At 28.7% G+C, this 15,939-nt stretch overlaps 2 protein-coding genes across 2 annotated transcripts; both read left to right on the forward strand.

Annotated features, from left to right (window-relative positions):
* The first annotated feature begins 428 nt into the window (after nt 1-428).
* On the forward strand, nt 429-3,813 carry LOC133824367 (annexin D5). Its single transcript, XM_062257250.1, has 6 exons — nt 429-593; nt 1,185-1,330; nt 1,469-1,690; nt 2,185-2,400; nt 2,494-2,583; nt 3,242-3,813. The coding sequence occupies exons 1-6, from the start codon at nt 518-520 to the stop codon at nt 3,443-3,445; spliced, it is 954 nt and encodes a 317-aa protein (XP_062113234.1). The 5' UTR covers nt 429-517; the 3' UTR covers nt 3,446-3,813.
* Nucleotides 3,814-5,871: 2,058 nt separating this feature from the next.
* On the forward strand, nt 5,872-15,233 carry LOC133821670 (purple acid phosphatase 17-like). Its single transcript, XM_062253834.1, has 7 exons — nt 5,872-6,078; nt 11,209-11,365; nt 11,483-11,590; nt 13,428-13,552; nt 14,060-14,188; nt 14,480-14,547; nt 14,993-15,233. Exons 1-7 carry the CDS (start codon nt 5,911-5,913, stop codon nt 15,231-15,233), a joined length of 996 nt encoding a protein of 331 aa, XP_062109818.1. The 5' UTR covers nt 5,872-5,910.
* Nucleotides 15,234-15,939: the final 706 nt, after the last annotated feature.

The raw sequence follows: 15,939 nt of genomic DNA on the forward strand, positions 1-15,939 counted from the left end.
GAACTTGCGGCTGATTACACTTTTTTGTTGTTGTTGTTTCATCAATTTAGACCGTTGTCGGAATCAACAGTATTATGTTTGTCGTTACACGTGGTGATGATGAGGAAAGAGAGAAGAGACTTGAAATATAATTTAGCGTTGCGTTGCGTGTGGGTCTTTCAATTCAAACAATGACGAGAAACTTCATGCACTTTTGACGGGGCTTCTATTTACAACCATCATCTCTTATTTTTATTATACTATAATAAATGCATCCCAACGGAACCAGATAACGTGTCCATTCTCTCTTTTTTTTCTTTTTTTATTTTGATCAGATAACGTGTTGAATTTATCACACGTATTTGTTGTAAACTTGTTGAAAAATCCCTCTCATCGTATCTTCTTCTTCTTCTTCTTCAGATATATATTGTTTTCAAAATCAGAGCTGAGATCATTCATATATATATATTATTCTCCCACTCAAACACAGATTTCCATTTATCACCGAAACTCTCTCTCTCTCGTATAAGATTCTTCAATGGCCACAGTTACTATTCCTCCGGTTCTTACTACGCCTCGTGACGATGCTTCTCAGCTTTACCGTGCTTTCAAAGGTCAAACTTTCCCAGTTTTATTATATGTTTGTTTGTACCATGCAATGTGTTTTAATTCCGTTTTTGATCTTGTTTGATTCCAATATCTTTCTTTTCTGAAAAATCAATTTTAACTTTATAGGGTTGCTTTGGGAATCTTATAAGTTCTTTTTTTTTTTTTTTCTCTGAAAGAGGGGTTCTTCTAAGTTGACAACACATATTATATTGTCATTATAAAACAATATTTTGAGAAATTCTTAGAACATGTTCAATAAATTCTATTGATGTTTTTAACTAAAAAAAAAAATCAGGGACCTTTTGAGCAAATCCTCACAAAAAGAGGATCTTTTGAGCAAAGAAAAGAAAAAAAAATTACAAGATAAGTTATAATTTGTTTCTACCCAAGATCCAATCTTTGATAGAACCCAATTACGTATGAGCTACATACTGTCTGAAGCTGAATTAAATGAATATCTGGTTGATGTATAACAGCAAAGACAAGTTTTTATATGATCTCACAGAGTAAATAACCTCATGCATATCATAAGATTCATAACATTATCTTAATATTTCGCTCTTGACTAACTCTTCCTCTTGTGATTGTCTCCACAGGCTTTGGCTGTGACACAGCAGCAGTAATCAACATCCTTGGCCACAGAAATGCAGCACAGCGTAGTCTCATCCAACAAGAGTATAGGATGATGTACTCTACAGAACTCAGCAAGCGCTTGTCCTCGGAGCTTAGTGGACATGTTAAGGTATTCAATTAAGAATATGACCTTTGACTTTGAGTTAACTCAACTCTCTTTCTTATGTTCCAATGTTTGGCAATGCAATGATGATGATGATGATGATGATGATGAAATTTAATATTATTTTGCTAATGATCGTTTCAGAAAGCTGTTTTACTCTGGCTCCATGATCCAATAACGCGTGACGCAACGATTGTGAGGCATGCTTTGAGTACTGGAGATGTTATTGATCTTAAAGCTGCTACTGAAGTAATCTGTTCTCGGACTTACACCCAAATTCAACAATTTAAACAGACTTACTATCAAATGTTTGGTGTTATTATGGAGAGCGACATTGAACGTCAAGCATCTGGAGATCACAAAAGGGTTAGCCAAATCTCTCGAATTTCGACTTGTGCTGTTGTTTTAGTTGCTTGACTCTGCTGAACTCTATAGCATAGCTCTTTACATGCCAAGTTTTACTTGCAAATGTAAATCCAATAAGGGTTTACTTTTTTCCCCTAAAACTCATAAGAGTAATGCAGAAAGTTTACATTTTTTTTTCTAATGTCAGTTTGCAAAATGGTCTTCTTTTGATAATTCTTTGCAAATTACGTAAAAAAAATAAATTATATTGCCAAACACCCCTAATGACTCATAATTAGTGTTACATCGATATGCATTCGTAGTTCATGTGAGAATTGGAAAACTTATATCTCAATGGAGTGGGATGCATTTAGAGAGCACAACTATTATTTCAAAAAGTTTATTAATTTTTTTCGCGAAGTCTTCGAAAGGACATGGTGAAATTGCAGATCAATGCTAGTCTTAAGCTATATTCTTTGAGTCTCTAATATGATATTTTAAATATGGTTTTTCAGTTGCTGCTTTCATATGCATGCACACCGCGTTATGAAGGTCCAGAAGTTGATAGATCAATGGCGGAAATAGACGCCAAAGCACTGTATAAGGCTGGGGAGAAGAGATTGGGAACTGATGAGAAGATTTTCGTAAGGATTTTCAGTGAAAGAAGCAGAGCCCATTTGGCTGCTGTTAGTTATGCTTACCATAATATGTATGGAAATTCTTTAGAAAAGGTACATCACATCAACATCTACATTACACTACAAGTCCCATCTTCAACACTTTGTGATCCATCCACTAATGCAAACATTTCACACTTGTTGCAGGCAATTAAGAAAGAAACATCAGGCCATTTTGAGCATGGCCTTTTGACTATTCTTCGGAGTGCTGAAAATCCTGCCAAGTATTTTGCTAAGGTATCTATTTAAGCTTTGGAGTGACGTGCATTTTTGTGTTATGTGTCAAAACTAGTTTTAAAAACACTCGAATTCCTAGGCATAACTTACAACAAGATAAATCAGGGCTATAACAAGAGACAGAACAAAGTCCAATCCAGTTCTTTATGGACTAATCTCTGATCTGAGGCAAGATCATGAAATAATTTGCAAGCCATCATTGGGGATCGACCAAAATTGATCACATTTAGGCCATGTATACTTTTTAGTATTGAATCGTAAAAGGGACGAGTAACGGGATAGTGTTTCCCTTTACTATCCATTCATGTGCTCACATACTCATTCTCATTACTTTTCACACTCCTTTTCATTAGAATTTCTTTCGCCACAGATTAGCGAGACATGCCCTTGGTTATTTATTGTTATTACAAATTCTTATGGCTGTTATGAGATCTCTCAATTCTCCCTAGCATCACACATTTCATGACATTGTCACTCATCCTTTTGAGATGAAGTTTTCTTAACATGTTGGCGAAACTACAAATATTTCATGTATGAAGATTACTGTTGAAAACATGAGTTGTTTCCTATTGACTTCTACACATTCTATAGTTACAAGCATTTTTGTAAGTCTTATTTTCATGGTCCTCAATCTGATCTTGTTTGATCTCATTTTCAGGTCCTACACAAGGCAATGAAGGGTTTGGGGACAAATGACAGTACACTCATTAGAGTGATTGTAACAAGAGCTGAGATTGATATGCAGTATATAAAGGCAGAGTATAGAAAAAAATATGGGAAAACATTGAATGATGCTGTTTATTCAGAGACATCAAGCCATTACAGGACCTTTCTACTTTCTCTTTTAGGCCCCAATAATTAGTTAGAGTACATATTTTCTGGGCACATTGCATAAAAATAAAAAAATGGAGTGAGTTATTTCATTTTATTTTTTGGTTTAGTTTTAAAAACTGTTTGGGCATTGTAGAAGTTTGAAATTTCTTAGCTGGGGTACTGAGGTTGATCTAAACCATAGCTGTTCATACTAGCTAGATGCTAGGAATGTACATATTCACTTATTGTAACTAGCTTGAAATTTGTTTTGTTTTTGTTTTTGGTTTGTTTTGATTGGAGTTTGAAATTTGTTTTGTAACTAGATGGTTTAGTCTTTGGAAAATGCCTTGTTCTGTAAACTATTTTGTAACTTTTAATCACTAATTAATGCATTGCTGTTATTATCCAGAAAGAAAAGGTGGTACACCAAAATGCCATGGTGGCTTGTTCATTATTCTTTTGTAATTTATATTTAATAATATTACATTGATTTTCTTATCTGAAAAAAAGGCAATGCCTTTAGAACTTTTGAAATAGGATAGGAGCACTCCTAATGGATGTTAAAGTTGACAAAGTTATTTAGTAACCACTAATTCATTAGTTCAACATAAATACAAATACAAAATTCATACATACATGCATATATGGAACTAGAGCTTCATTTCAAAGGTGGTCAAAGCAAAACTGAAGGATGAATATAATAATTTTGAGAGGGGTCAACATTAATATTATTATAAAAATATTATATGTTTTATTTTAATTTATTTTTTGCAAATTTTTGGGGGCCAAGACCCCATCAACTATTGATAGTTCCATCACTGTCTTCCCCAAAACATTAAACCAAAAATTCGGAAGAAAAAAATCCAATGATGAAAATTATATACTTTAAGATTTTGAGATGAATATTTATCCTAATATTAGAGGGGCCAGTGAGTCATAGAGCATATTTAATCTAGTTTCTCTAAAATAAACATTTCCTCACTATTTCAAACCCAATTCTCATGAAAATAAAATTAGCTAAATAAAAATTAACCCAAAGCTTTCAGTCTATACTTCTTTCAAATTTAAATTAAGTTCTCATATTAATGCAGCACTTGTTTGTGTGTTTATTATAGGACAAAATGTATTTTCCTCCCGAACTATAGCACTTGTAGACTTTTGTCTTCCGATTTTTTTTGTTTGGCAGAAATATCCCCGAACCATAATATTTGTAGACTTTTTCCCATTCCGTCTAAAATAATAACGATTTGCTGATGTGGGAGTATTTTTTTATTAATTAAATGATTTTAAATTAGAAAAAAAAATAAAAATCATTTTAAAATAACAAATTAATGAACACTTATTTTTAAATTTATTAAATTATATAAAATCCATAAAAAAATAAACATAAATAGTTTTTAATCCATATATAGTTTTTAAAACAAACTCAACTCAATATTTCTAAATTAAATTATACTTTGAACTAAACTAAATTAAAATCTTTACTTTTTTGCTTGATTGTTTTTTAAATATTTTTAGTTATCTACATTTGAAACATAGATTTGGTTTAGGTTTCAATTTAATTTAGTTTAGAAATATTGATTTTAGTTTTTTTATAATTATATTTGGATTAAAAAAATTATATTTATTGATTTTTTATTTATTGGATTATATATAATTTAATAAATTTAAAATTAAGTTTTTATTAATTTTCATTTTTTAAAATAATTTTAATTTATTTTTTTAATTTAAAATTAATTAATTAATAAAAAATATTTATTAAATATTTTTTTAACTGACACATCAGCAAACCGTTATTATTTTGGACGGAAGAGACAAAAATCTACCAGTGCTATAGTTTGAGGGGTATTTTTTCCAAGCAAAAAAAATCAGGGGGAAACAGTCTACTACAAGTGCTATAATTCAAGGGGAAAAAAACATTTTGTCCTAAATAATACTATCCTCTAACCATGCTTGAGGATTTGGTCATCTCTCCACCTTCACTATAATGCAAAGATATGGCTTTGCTTTTTTCAGCTAATTTAATTGAAGTCGCACCAAAGTTGATCCATGAAATCGATTGTTTAAATTTCCATTTTTGAAAAAATATTTTAAATATAAGACATGTAAATTTAGTATTTGTATTTGCTATTTATTTATTATTTATTTTTTCTGAAAGCAGGTTTACATTCTTAAAATAGTTTTCCTTAAATTTTGCATTGTCATTCACTATACTTGTGAAGCATAATCCAAGTAGGAAATATATCACCCCTAAAATTTGTGGATGTATCCCATAACCAAATTCAGAAGCAAAAAAAAAATATATATATATATATATATAATAACAAATTTGATCATGAAATGAAAATCAAAGATTAGAAAGGGGAAAAGATAAACATTCATTATTGTACTCTCTTTTAAATTGCTCTCAAAGTTAAATTTCTACAAATTCTTTAGTGCTAAATTCTTAAAAAGGTCATGGTTTATTTGGCAAATCTTCATCACCAAAGAACATCATTATTAATTAGTTGCTCGATGCATTGGTTTAAAGTCTGTGTTTTGATTAATTATTTGATAATCACAAGTTTTGCAGAGCTTGAGAGGTTTGAACATCCACCCAAAGATGATGGCTCACTTAGCATATTGGTTGTTGGAGATTGGGGAAGAAATGGCCATTTCAATCAATCCAAAGTTGCTTTCCAGGTCTACTTTTTACCCTTTTTTTATGTATATAATATATATATATATATTGGGAATTTTATAGTAGAAACTTTTTATTTTTGCACTACCGGTGGTGCATTATTTAGTTTCATATGAACATTTTTTTTTATATGACGGTGTACATTATAATTTTAGCAAACTTTTTACATGTGTTGTATTATTTATTAATAATATGATGTTATATTAAATAAGTGTGACAAAATGAGTTTATCACATTTTGTAACATAATTTGAGAGTTACAAATAAGTGGGACAAATGTGTGTGTCCAAATTTGTAACATACTTTCGGAAGTTACACATCTTTCAAAATCAGTAACCATTTGTAACCTCCAAAATTATTACCTAATAATGTGTAAAATGAGAGTTACATTTCTAAATTAAATTTCATGAATCATAATGTTATATGGCTGTTAGAGATGTGATTTTGACTATCATTAGGTGTATGGAAGTTATAAAATCAAAAGAGGAAGAGTTTTGACGTTTTTGTAGAAAAGTGCGAAAATTGGGAGGTTACAAGCTCTAGGCCACAACCTAGAGCATCCCAGACCGCAGCTTGGGAGTCAGAGACTCATCGTCGCAGCCTAGGGCGCTGACAACCAAATTCTATTTTTGCATTTTTATCAATTTTGAATGTTTTGAACACTTCAAGTAACTCCCAAATCTTCCATTTAATTTCACAAACACCCAATTTAACATTGGTAATAACCAAGATTGGTAGAATTTGAAATTAAATGGGTGTCTCAAAAATTTATAAATAGAGATAATCTGGTCACTTGTGAATATGAGTTTTTCATCCATTTTAGCACTTGGCTGAAAAACAAAAGACTTGATAATTCCAAATACTTATTTCTAAACTTGAGAGAGTCCCTTAGTGTTAAGAGAATAGGGCGAAATAAACTTTTGGACAAAGGTCTTGAACCTTGTTCAAGTGTAGTGATCCCCACTACTCTTCACTTGAGGTGGTGCGAGTGTTAGAGTGTTCTTCATATTTTCTATTCTTCTTATTTCATTATTTTGTTCATCTTCTTCTTATTTAATTTGTATTGTTATTGTCTTGATTTTGTAATCTCATTCTTTTCTACTTCTTCATATATCTATTTTACTTTTATTTTGTGCATTAGAGTTGTAACTTTATTTTTATCAAGCCTATTGTCCATTTGTATTTCTTGCTTAAAGGTGTATTTCGGTTCCATATATATAATTGACATATATATTTTCTAACAATCAAAAGCTTAACTATTCCTCTTCAATGGAAGGAGAAACCATCAAGAACTTGTGAGGATTCAACTTTTAAAATTGGCAAGATAAGGTAATGTTCTTCTTTGTTTTTCTTAGAAGAACTAATGACTCTCATATGGTGATAGAAATGAGAAGAAGAAAATTATATGAATGAGGTTCATACAAATTTATGGTTTTCTAATCTCTTTTGCTTTTTGCAAAGAAAGTAGTTAGATTATAAGATGTTTCAACATCATGAGTTTTTTATATTTGTGATTAATTAACATATTGTGTGAATAATCTCTAGTGGATTATTGAGTAATTTGGTAGCGTGTTATATATTGTATTAGTGAGAAATTATTAGCATGATAATTTTATAAGCTTTATATGACATGTATATATATTGATTTTGTGAATCAACGGAATCTTTTAATATGTGGAAAATGTGAAATCATGTGTATGGTATTTGTGATTTATGTTTACATATTAATTTATGTGAATAAAGAGCTATGTTAGTATAGTATAGATCATATGTGTTGACAATTATGTGAAATTATATTGAAATATAATCATACAAATATTTGTGAGATATTAAAATGTATGTTAATATTTAAAAGTATATTGATATGTGAATATACATGTGAATATTATACCATGATTATTATGATGTGTCATATAATGTTTTAATTAAGGTGAAAATAATATAAATAGGTTTTATTCTATATTATTGTTGGTATGTGATGAGTTACAATTTATTTGGTAAATAAAGAGAATTATTTGAGAATTTAAAATTTCTCATTTAAGTGTGGATCATCTCAATTATAAGATAAGAAAAGATGAACCTAAGGGGGTTGCATCTCTTGATAATTGTGTCTTGCTATTGCAAGAAAAATGGATCAAGGTGGATCCAAAATTATGGGATGGCATATTGACCTATAAGGCTTGGAGTCTAAAGTGTGGTCAAAAAGGGAAATTTTTTGAGAATTATGTAGTGACAATAATTCTTAAATACTTAATGTCTCAATGAGGAGACATTACAAATTTAGAGAAGCTTTTTTAATCTTTACACCAATGGTAAATAGATTGAAGAGACTTTTATTTATTTTGGTTAAAGATGGTGATATGTTTAAATTAATCTCAATGATGAGATCATTTTTAAGCTAAAGCATGAGAAATCAAAGTGTTTAAATAAATCAATGATGATTTATTTTCTTTGATTTAAGTGTTTAAAAAATTGACATCTTCAAATTGATTTTGATGACAAAATCAATGGATGTCAAAATGGTGTTTTCAAAAGAATCTCAAAGAGACTATTAGAAAATGCACAAAAGTTGTTTGAATGATTTTGATATTATTTAGACAACTAAAAGTGAAAATTAGTTATAATTTGCTTGAGAAATTTTCACATGGTATTTGTGTCTACATATTTCATTTTTGTAAAATATAAAAGAAAGTAAACCAAGTGAAGGTCACTTTCAAAGGGGTATGTCTTGATTTGCAAGTAAATAAATCAAAATAAATTAACATTGATGTTTTGTTTATTTTGATCTATTGTGAGTTTATCATGTGGTTTAAGGACTCGTGATGAATTGTTTGGATTATAAGTCTAGTATTATCTTGGAGGATAATGTAAAAGAATTAATAGAAATGAAGAGATTTCTAATTTAAAGTAATATTTTATTATCATTTTATATGAGAAATGTGGGGGTGATGCTTCAAAATTAGTCAATTTATTTTGAAAAATAATTGATTAATTTGGTCATCTTAAAATGTATACACGCAAGTTATGTGATTTAGAATTCCACATTCTAAATTACTTTAGCTTTATGTATAATATGGGTAATCTAGACATGCTTGATGTCTAAGGTTAGTTTGTGAGATATTTGATTCAAGAAGGAATCAATTTAGGCAATAAATGGAGTTATAGAAACAAAGATGTTTCTATATTCAAATCAAGATAAAATATATTATCTTAGATATTAAAGTGTGAAAATAGTGGGGGTGTTGACTATTGTCAAACTCACTATTTTAATAAAAGTGTAACTATTTTATTCAAACTATAGCTAACATAAAGTTTGAATGAAATAATGAGATATGCATGCATAATAAAAGAAAAAATGATTCAAAATGGAATTATTTCTACATATCGATAGATGGGACTTAAACTCTCTAAAGAGATTCGCGGTTGATGGTACCCAATCTTAATACTAGTTACTCAAATTAGTGTTAGGTTCAATAGGTAATAACAAGACAACTAAGTGAATGTGTATAGTACTTAAAATTGTCCCATCTGAGATACAAGTACTAAGTGTTACTTATGTTAAAACTGAAATGTTTTTTAATGGAACTTAGTCTTGAGATGACAAATATCTTAAGGATAACAAGATACTATAAAAGTTCCACCTATATGGACTTAGGGATGGTGTCGCCTTTCATGAAAATTGGGAGTTCATTCTCAAGAGAAAGTCTATGAATGGAATGTGCACATGACCATTAACGGTGCAAAGCGAGACAAGGGTTCTCAAGTGAGCATAGCAAATGTGTGTGTATTATCACTGGTTTTGTATCAAGGAATAGTGGCTCAATGCTTCGACAACCAAAATTTCAACAAACTTTGTAATAATGACACTAAGGTAAAATTCAAGTCAAAATACATTTTACTTTATGCACTTTAATGCAGTGGTTTCTATAGAGAGAGTAATTATTTAATCAAGTGGGAGGATATTATATTCTTAGTATAATGTTTGATTAATTAAACAAGAGTTACAAAAGAAGTATTATTTAATCCAGTGGATGAATGTTATATCATTTATTAATAATATAATGTTAGATTAAATAAGTGTGACAAAATGAGTTTGTCACATTTTGTAGCATAATTTGAGAGTTACAAATAAGTGAGACAAATGTGTGTGTCGAAATTTGTAATATACTTTTGGAAGTTACACATCTTACAAAATCAGTAACCGTTTGTAATAATCTCCAAAAATATCATCTAATAATGTGTAAAATGAGAGTTACACATTTCTAAATTGAATTTCATGAACCATAATGTTATATGGCTGTTAAATATGTGATTTTGACTCCCATTAGGTATATGGTAGTTACAAAATCAAATGGGGCAGAGTTTGTGTGTTTTTGTGGAAAAGTACAAAAATTGGGAGGTTACAAGCTCTAGGCCACGACGTAGAGTATCCCAGGTTGCGACCCGAGAGTCAGAGACTCACCGCCCCGGCCTAGGGCGCTGACAACGAAATTCTATTTTTGCATTTTCATCAATTTTGAACGTTTTGAATACTTCAATTAACTCTCAAATCTTCCATTTAATTCCATAATTAAACAACCAATTTTACTTTGGTAATAACCAAATGAGTTGGTGGAATTTGAAATTCAAAGAGTGTCTCAAAAATCTATAAATAGAGGTCACTTGGCCACTTGTGAATATGAGTTTTTCATCCATTTTAACACTTTGTTGAAAAATAAAAGACTTGATAATTCCAAAAAATTATTTTAAATTCGAGAGAGTCTCTTAGTGCTAAGAGAATAGAAGAAATAAACTTTTGGAAAAGGTCTTGAACCTTGTTCAAGTCTAGTGATCTTCATTATTCTTCACTTGAGGTAGTGTGAGTGTTAGAGTGTTCTTCATATTTTCTATTCTTCTTATTTCATTCTTTTATTCTCTTATTCTTATTTTATTTGTAATATTGTTATTGTCTTGAGTTTATAATCTATTTTTTCTACTTCTTCGTATATCTATTTTACTTATATTTTGTGCTTTACAATTGTAATTTTATTTTTATCAATCATATTGTCTATTTGTATTTCTTGATTAAAGTTGTATTTTGGTTTCTTTACATTGATGATACTAATTAATTTGTGTAAAATTACGTACACACAGATGGGACGCATTGGAGAGAAATTAGATGTAGATTTTGTGATATCGACAGGAGATAATTTCTATGAGAATGGACTAAAGAGCGTAAGTGATCCAACATTTCACAACTCATTCACAAATGTTTACACTGCTAAAAGCCTCCAAAAGCAGTGGTACAGCGGTAAGTATATATATTTATATCATTATTAAAAAAAAATTATTATTAAATAATATATATATTTATATAAAACAAGCCTAATAAATAATATTATGAATACGAATTATTATTTTGGTGTAGTTTTGGGAAATCATGACTACAGGGGAGATGTAGAGGCACAATTAAGCCCTCTTCTTCGAAACATTGACAGTCGCTGGTTTTGCCTCAGATCTTTTGTTCTTAATGCAGGTTAGAACATTGTTCCTTTGATTTTATTGAATCTTGATAAAATAATAATAATATAAAAAAATGCTAGCTCGTGCTACAACAAAATATTTAAATAAATATTTTTGTCAACGATTTGGTGGGTGGGTATGATAATATTTTTTTAAAAAAAAAAAACTCTTTGATTTGGTAGGTATTAAGATATATGGTGAATCATTGGTGCAATTCATGAATGAAACTAAAAATAATTATTTGGAGAAAAAAATAAATGATTCATTTTAACCATGCATATTTAGTCCAGCCCTCAATAATAAAAAACCAGTTGAAAGATTTCCAAATTTGATTATGTAGCGTTTGTTTGGAAACAACTATGTAATTATTAGAGTAGTAATTACATATATGAGTAATTATATTATATTTTAAAATACATGGTATATTTGGATGTGAAGTGATAATTATTTATGAATTCCTATTATTATGTTTGGCAAATCAGTTAGTAATTACACATAAAAATAATATTATGTAATAAATACTATTTAAAATTATTAGTAATTAGTAATTACACTCTAGTTCTTATGGGGCCACGAGAATTAGAAAGTGTAATTGGATCCAATTACATAGTTACCGTATAATTATATAGTTAAACAAACATGTCAAATCGAGTAATTACTTAGAATTACACCCAATTCCAATTACATGGGCTTTCCATACACTATCATAGTGTTTTTTCACATTCATTCATCTTCACTTATTAGGATTGAGAGAAATACTATGTATTTGAAATTCCATTGTTTAGTAAAACCAATTACAAAATAAATACAGCAAACCAAAGTGATCTTGTACTAATTATATTCCTCCACATCAGCTCGTACTATAAGCGGTAAAAGAAAATTATGAAGAATTAATATCTTGGTATCACATGCCAAAAAATAATGTGACTTAGTTTTTAGTGAAAACATTAAAAATAATTAAAAAAAATGTTTTGAGATCTAAGTGATGACATAGTTTTAACATGTTAATTAATAATTTAAACGCTAAAAAAAGTAATTATCTAAACTTAACTGGTTTCAAATGATAAAGAATAGAGAAAGCATAAAAGAAAATCATATTCACATCTGAAAAGTTTGTATATATAGGCACTCACATAGTTTTTTTTTTCTTTTGATGGGTTCTCACACTGTAAGTTTACTCTAGTTAAAAAAAAAATTGAAAAATATTGTCTCTAGTCTCTATTTACATTTACACTTGTTAGGTATATACAACATTAATTTTTTTATTTTATTTTATATTTTGACAAAGTGATTAAATAATCTCATGATTGAATAAAATACAAAAAAAAGTAAATTACATCAATCCAAAAAGCCTATTTTATGAGTGCTTACATGAGACAAACTTGTCCTAGAATATTTGAACAATAAACTTGAAAAAAAAACACCCAAAAAAGAAGAATCCTTTTCTAACACGTTAGTTTTATGTTGAAGAATCCTCTACTAATAAAGTTTTCATATCTTTATTATTAATTAATGAAAAAAAAAACTTATAATAGTAAATATGTGGTGTTCTTGTCAAAAGTGAATTTTTATAAGTTAAATTAAAAAAATGTATAATTTTGTATTTTTAAAAAGAAGTCTATATATAGTAAAATAAAATATTCAAGAAAAAAAAATGTGTTTGATTATGTAAATTGGTGTGTGCCAATATGGTTTTCTTTTCTCCTCTCAACTATATTACCACTTATAATGAGAAATTTTTATGGTAAAAATATTGAAAAATTAATGTAATTTTGAGAAAGAGAAAGGAGTAATTGATTTGGGATATGTGATATAATTAGTATAATTACTTTGTTTATATATATTTATAGAAACGGCAGAATTCTTCTTTGTGGACACCACTCCGTTCGTTGAGAGCTATTTTGTTGAGATTGACCATACTTACGATTGGAGACATGTATTTCCGAGACGGAATTACCTTACCAACTTCCTCAAGGTAAACGGGGTTAAGATTGACTATACTTACGATTGAGTTTTGTTAGCTTTAGCTTATAGCTATAGTTTCTGCATAAATTATTCAATAAGTTGTTTTCTGACTGTTTACCAAACACTATTATTGTCTCGTTTTTTCATAAAGCAGTTTTTAGCTTATAGATATAACTTATGCATAAATTATTCAATAAGTTGTTTTCTAACTGTTTAACAAACATCATTATTATCTCACTTTTTCATAAAACAATTTTTAACTTATAGCTGTAGCTTATACATAAATTATTAAATAAGTTGTTTTCTAACTGTTTATCAAAAGCCATTATTGTCCCGCTTTTTCATAAAAACAACTTTTAGCTTTTTTAAAAATGATACCAAATGGGACCTATATCTTCATCATGATTCATTCATATTCAAAAATATTAATTCATCATTATAATATTACTTTAATATTTAATAATTCTAACAAAATTTATACCTTATTTTTCTTTTTTTAAAAAAATTATTGGATAAGGATTTGGAAAAAGCATTGGGAGAATCTACTGCCAGGTGGAAGATTGTGGTTGGTCACCATGCTATCAGAAGCGTTGGGCATCATGGCGATACCCCAGAGCTAATAGAACACCTTCTCCCATTGCTCCAGGTACATATTTATGTGCTTTTTTTTAATTATTATTTGCTAATACATCTTTATAAGAGTAATTAGTTATAATATATCTTTCTTTATTATCATTATTTTGTTAAATTATATTCTTTTGATATTTTTTTTGTACAATTATCTTTCCGAAAAAATATAAAAATTAAAGTATCAAGTATTTCGATAGAATATCAAATATGAAAAATATTATTTTACAAAAAAAAAAAAAAAGAGACTATTTTACATTCACCCTTATATTTTAATTAATTTTTGTGTATTTTTTTTCTTTCTTTTCAGGCAAATGATGTTGATCTTTACATTAATGGACACGATCACAGTTTAGAACACATTAGTAGCCCAGATAAGTAAGTGAAGCATATTTACATTAATTTAAGGGATATATTTTTTTTTTCAATACATTAAATGATAATTCGGATTTTATGCTATACAAAATAGATCAATATAGTATCATAATTACTCGATTTTTGTTAAAATATTTTTAATTATAAAATCAATTCTTAAGTTATTAGAGATTAGATAGATTCACTGTAGCGAGAGTGGTCGAAGAGCTGAGAATAAATGATTTTATTTAAAAATATTTTAATCAAAATAAAGTATAAGGTACTATTTTGATTCATTTTTTCAGGAAAAACACAGGAACTAAACTAGCAATTTCTCTATATTTAATATTAATTTATAGATACGTATATACACATATACATATTTTGTGAGAACATATATATATATTAAACATACTTAAATTATAAGTAATTAATATGGTTAATTATAATGAATGAATGAATGAAACAGTTCAATCCAATTCATAACGAGTGGTGCGGGTTCGAAGGCGTGGAGAGGAGACGTGAAAGAGAATAGTACAAGTAGTAGTGGCAATGAAGGTTGTGTGGTGAGGTTCTTTTACGATGGACAAGGTTTCATGTCTTTGCGCCTCAACCGCAGTAGTAACGATGCTGAGTTTCTCTTCTTTGATGTTTTCGGCAATGTTTTGCACTCTTCCAAACTCTCTAAACATCTCCACTCTTCCATTTAAATCATACCTACCTATGTGAATAAATCTTAAAATATATAATATCTATATATAAGAGAGAGAGAGGTTTAGATTATAGTCTTCATTTTCATGTCATTTTCCATGAATGACTCATTTATTTTTGTCACTACTATATTTTGAGTCCTATAATTATTAATTGTATCTTGAATAAACTTTATACTATTTTTTAATGTCTAAATATACATATATATATTTTAATATAAACCATAGCGTGGGTACACTCCTCAACTGTTGGGGACAAATTATGGTCATCTTTTTCTCAATAGAATAATTAATGTATGTCTTAGTTTCAATTTTTTTTTTTAACGTAATCGACGTATAGGGATGTAAATAGGGTGGGTCTGCCCTGCCCCGCGAAAATTTTATCCTGCCCCGCCCCGCCCCGGCTTAATCGGGGCGGGTTTGCCCCATTTAATTTTTTTTTTTTTTTTAAGAAACATTAAATTATAATTTTAGAATTTTCTCCAAGCCTAAATATTATATTTTATTGTAATCTTTATATTTTACACTTGGTATCAACTACACCATCAAATATTATATTTTGTTTTTTTATTTTAACATTTACAAAATAAATACAAGAAGAAGGATGAATTATATAAAACATATTTTTCAATTTTTATAATTCTTTCTAGTCTATATAGAATTAAAAATATTCTAAACCACATATAAAATGTCAATTTTACGTACT

This window comes from Humulus lupulus, chromosome 3, assembly GCF_963169125.1.
Source record: "Humulus lupulus chromosome 3, drHumLupu1.1, whole genome shotgun sequence".
NCBI lineage: Eukaryota > Viridiplantae > Streptophyta > Magnoliopsida > Rosales > Cannabaceae > Humulus > Humulus lupulus.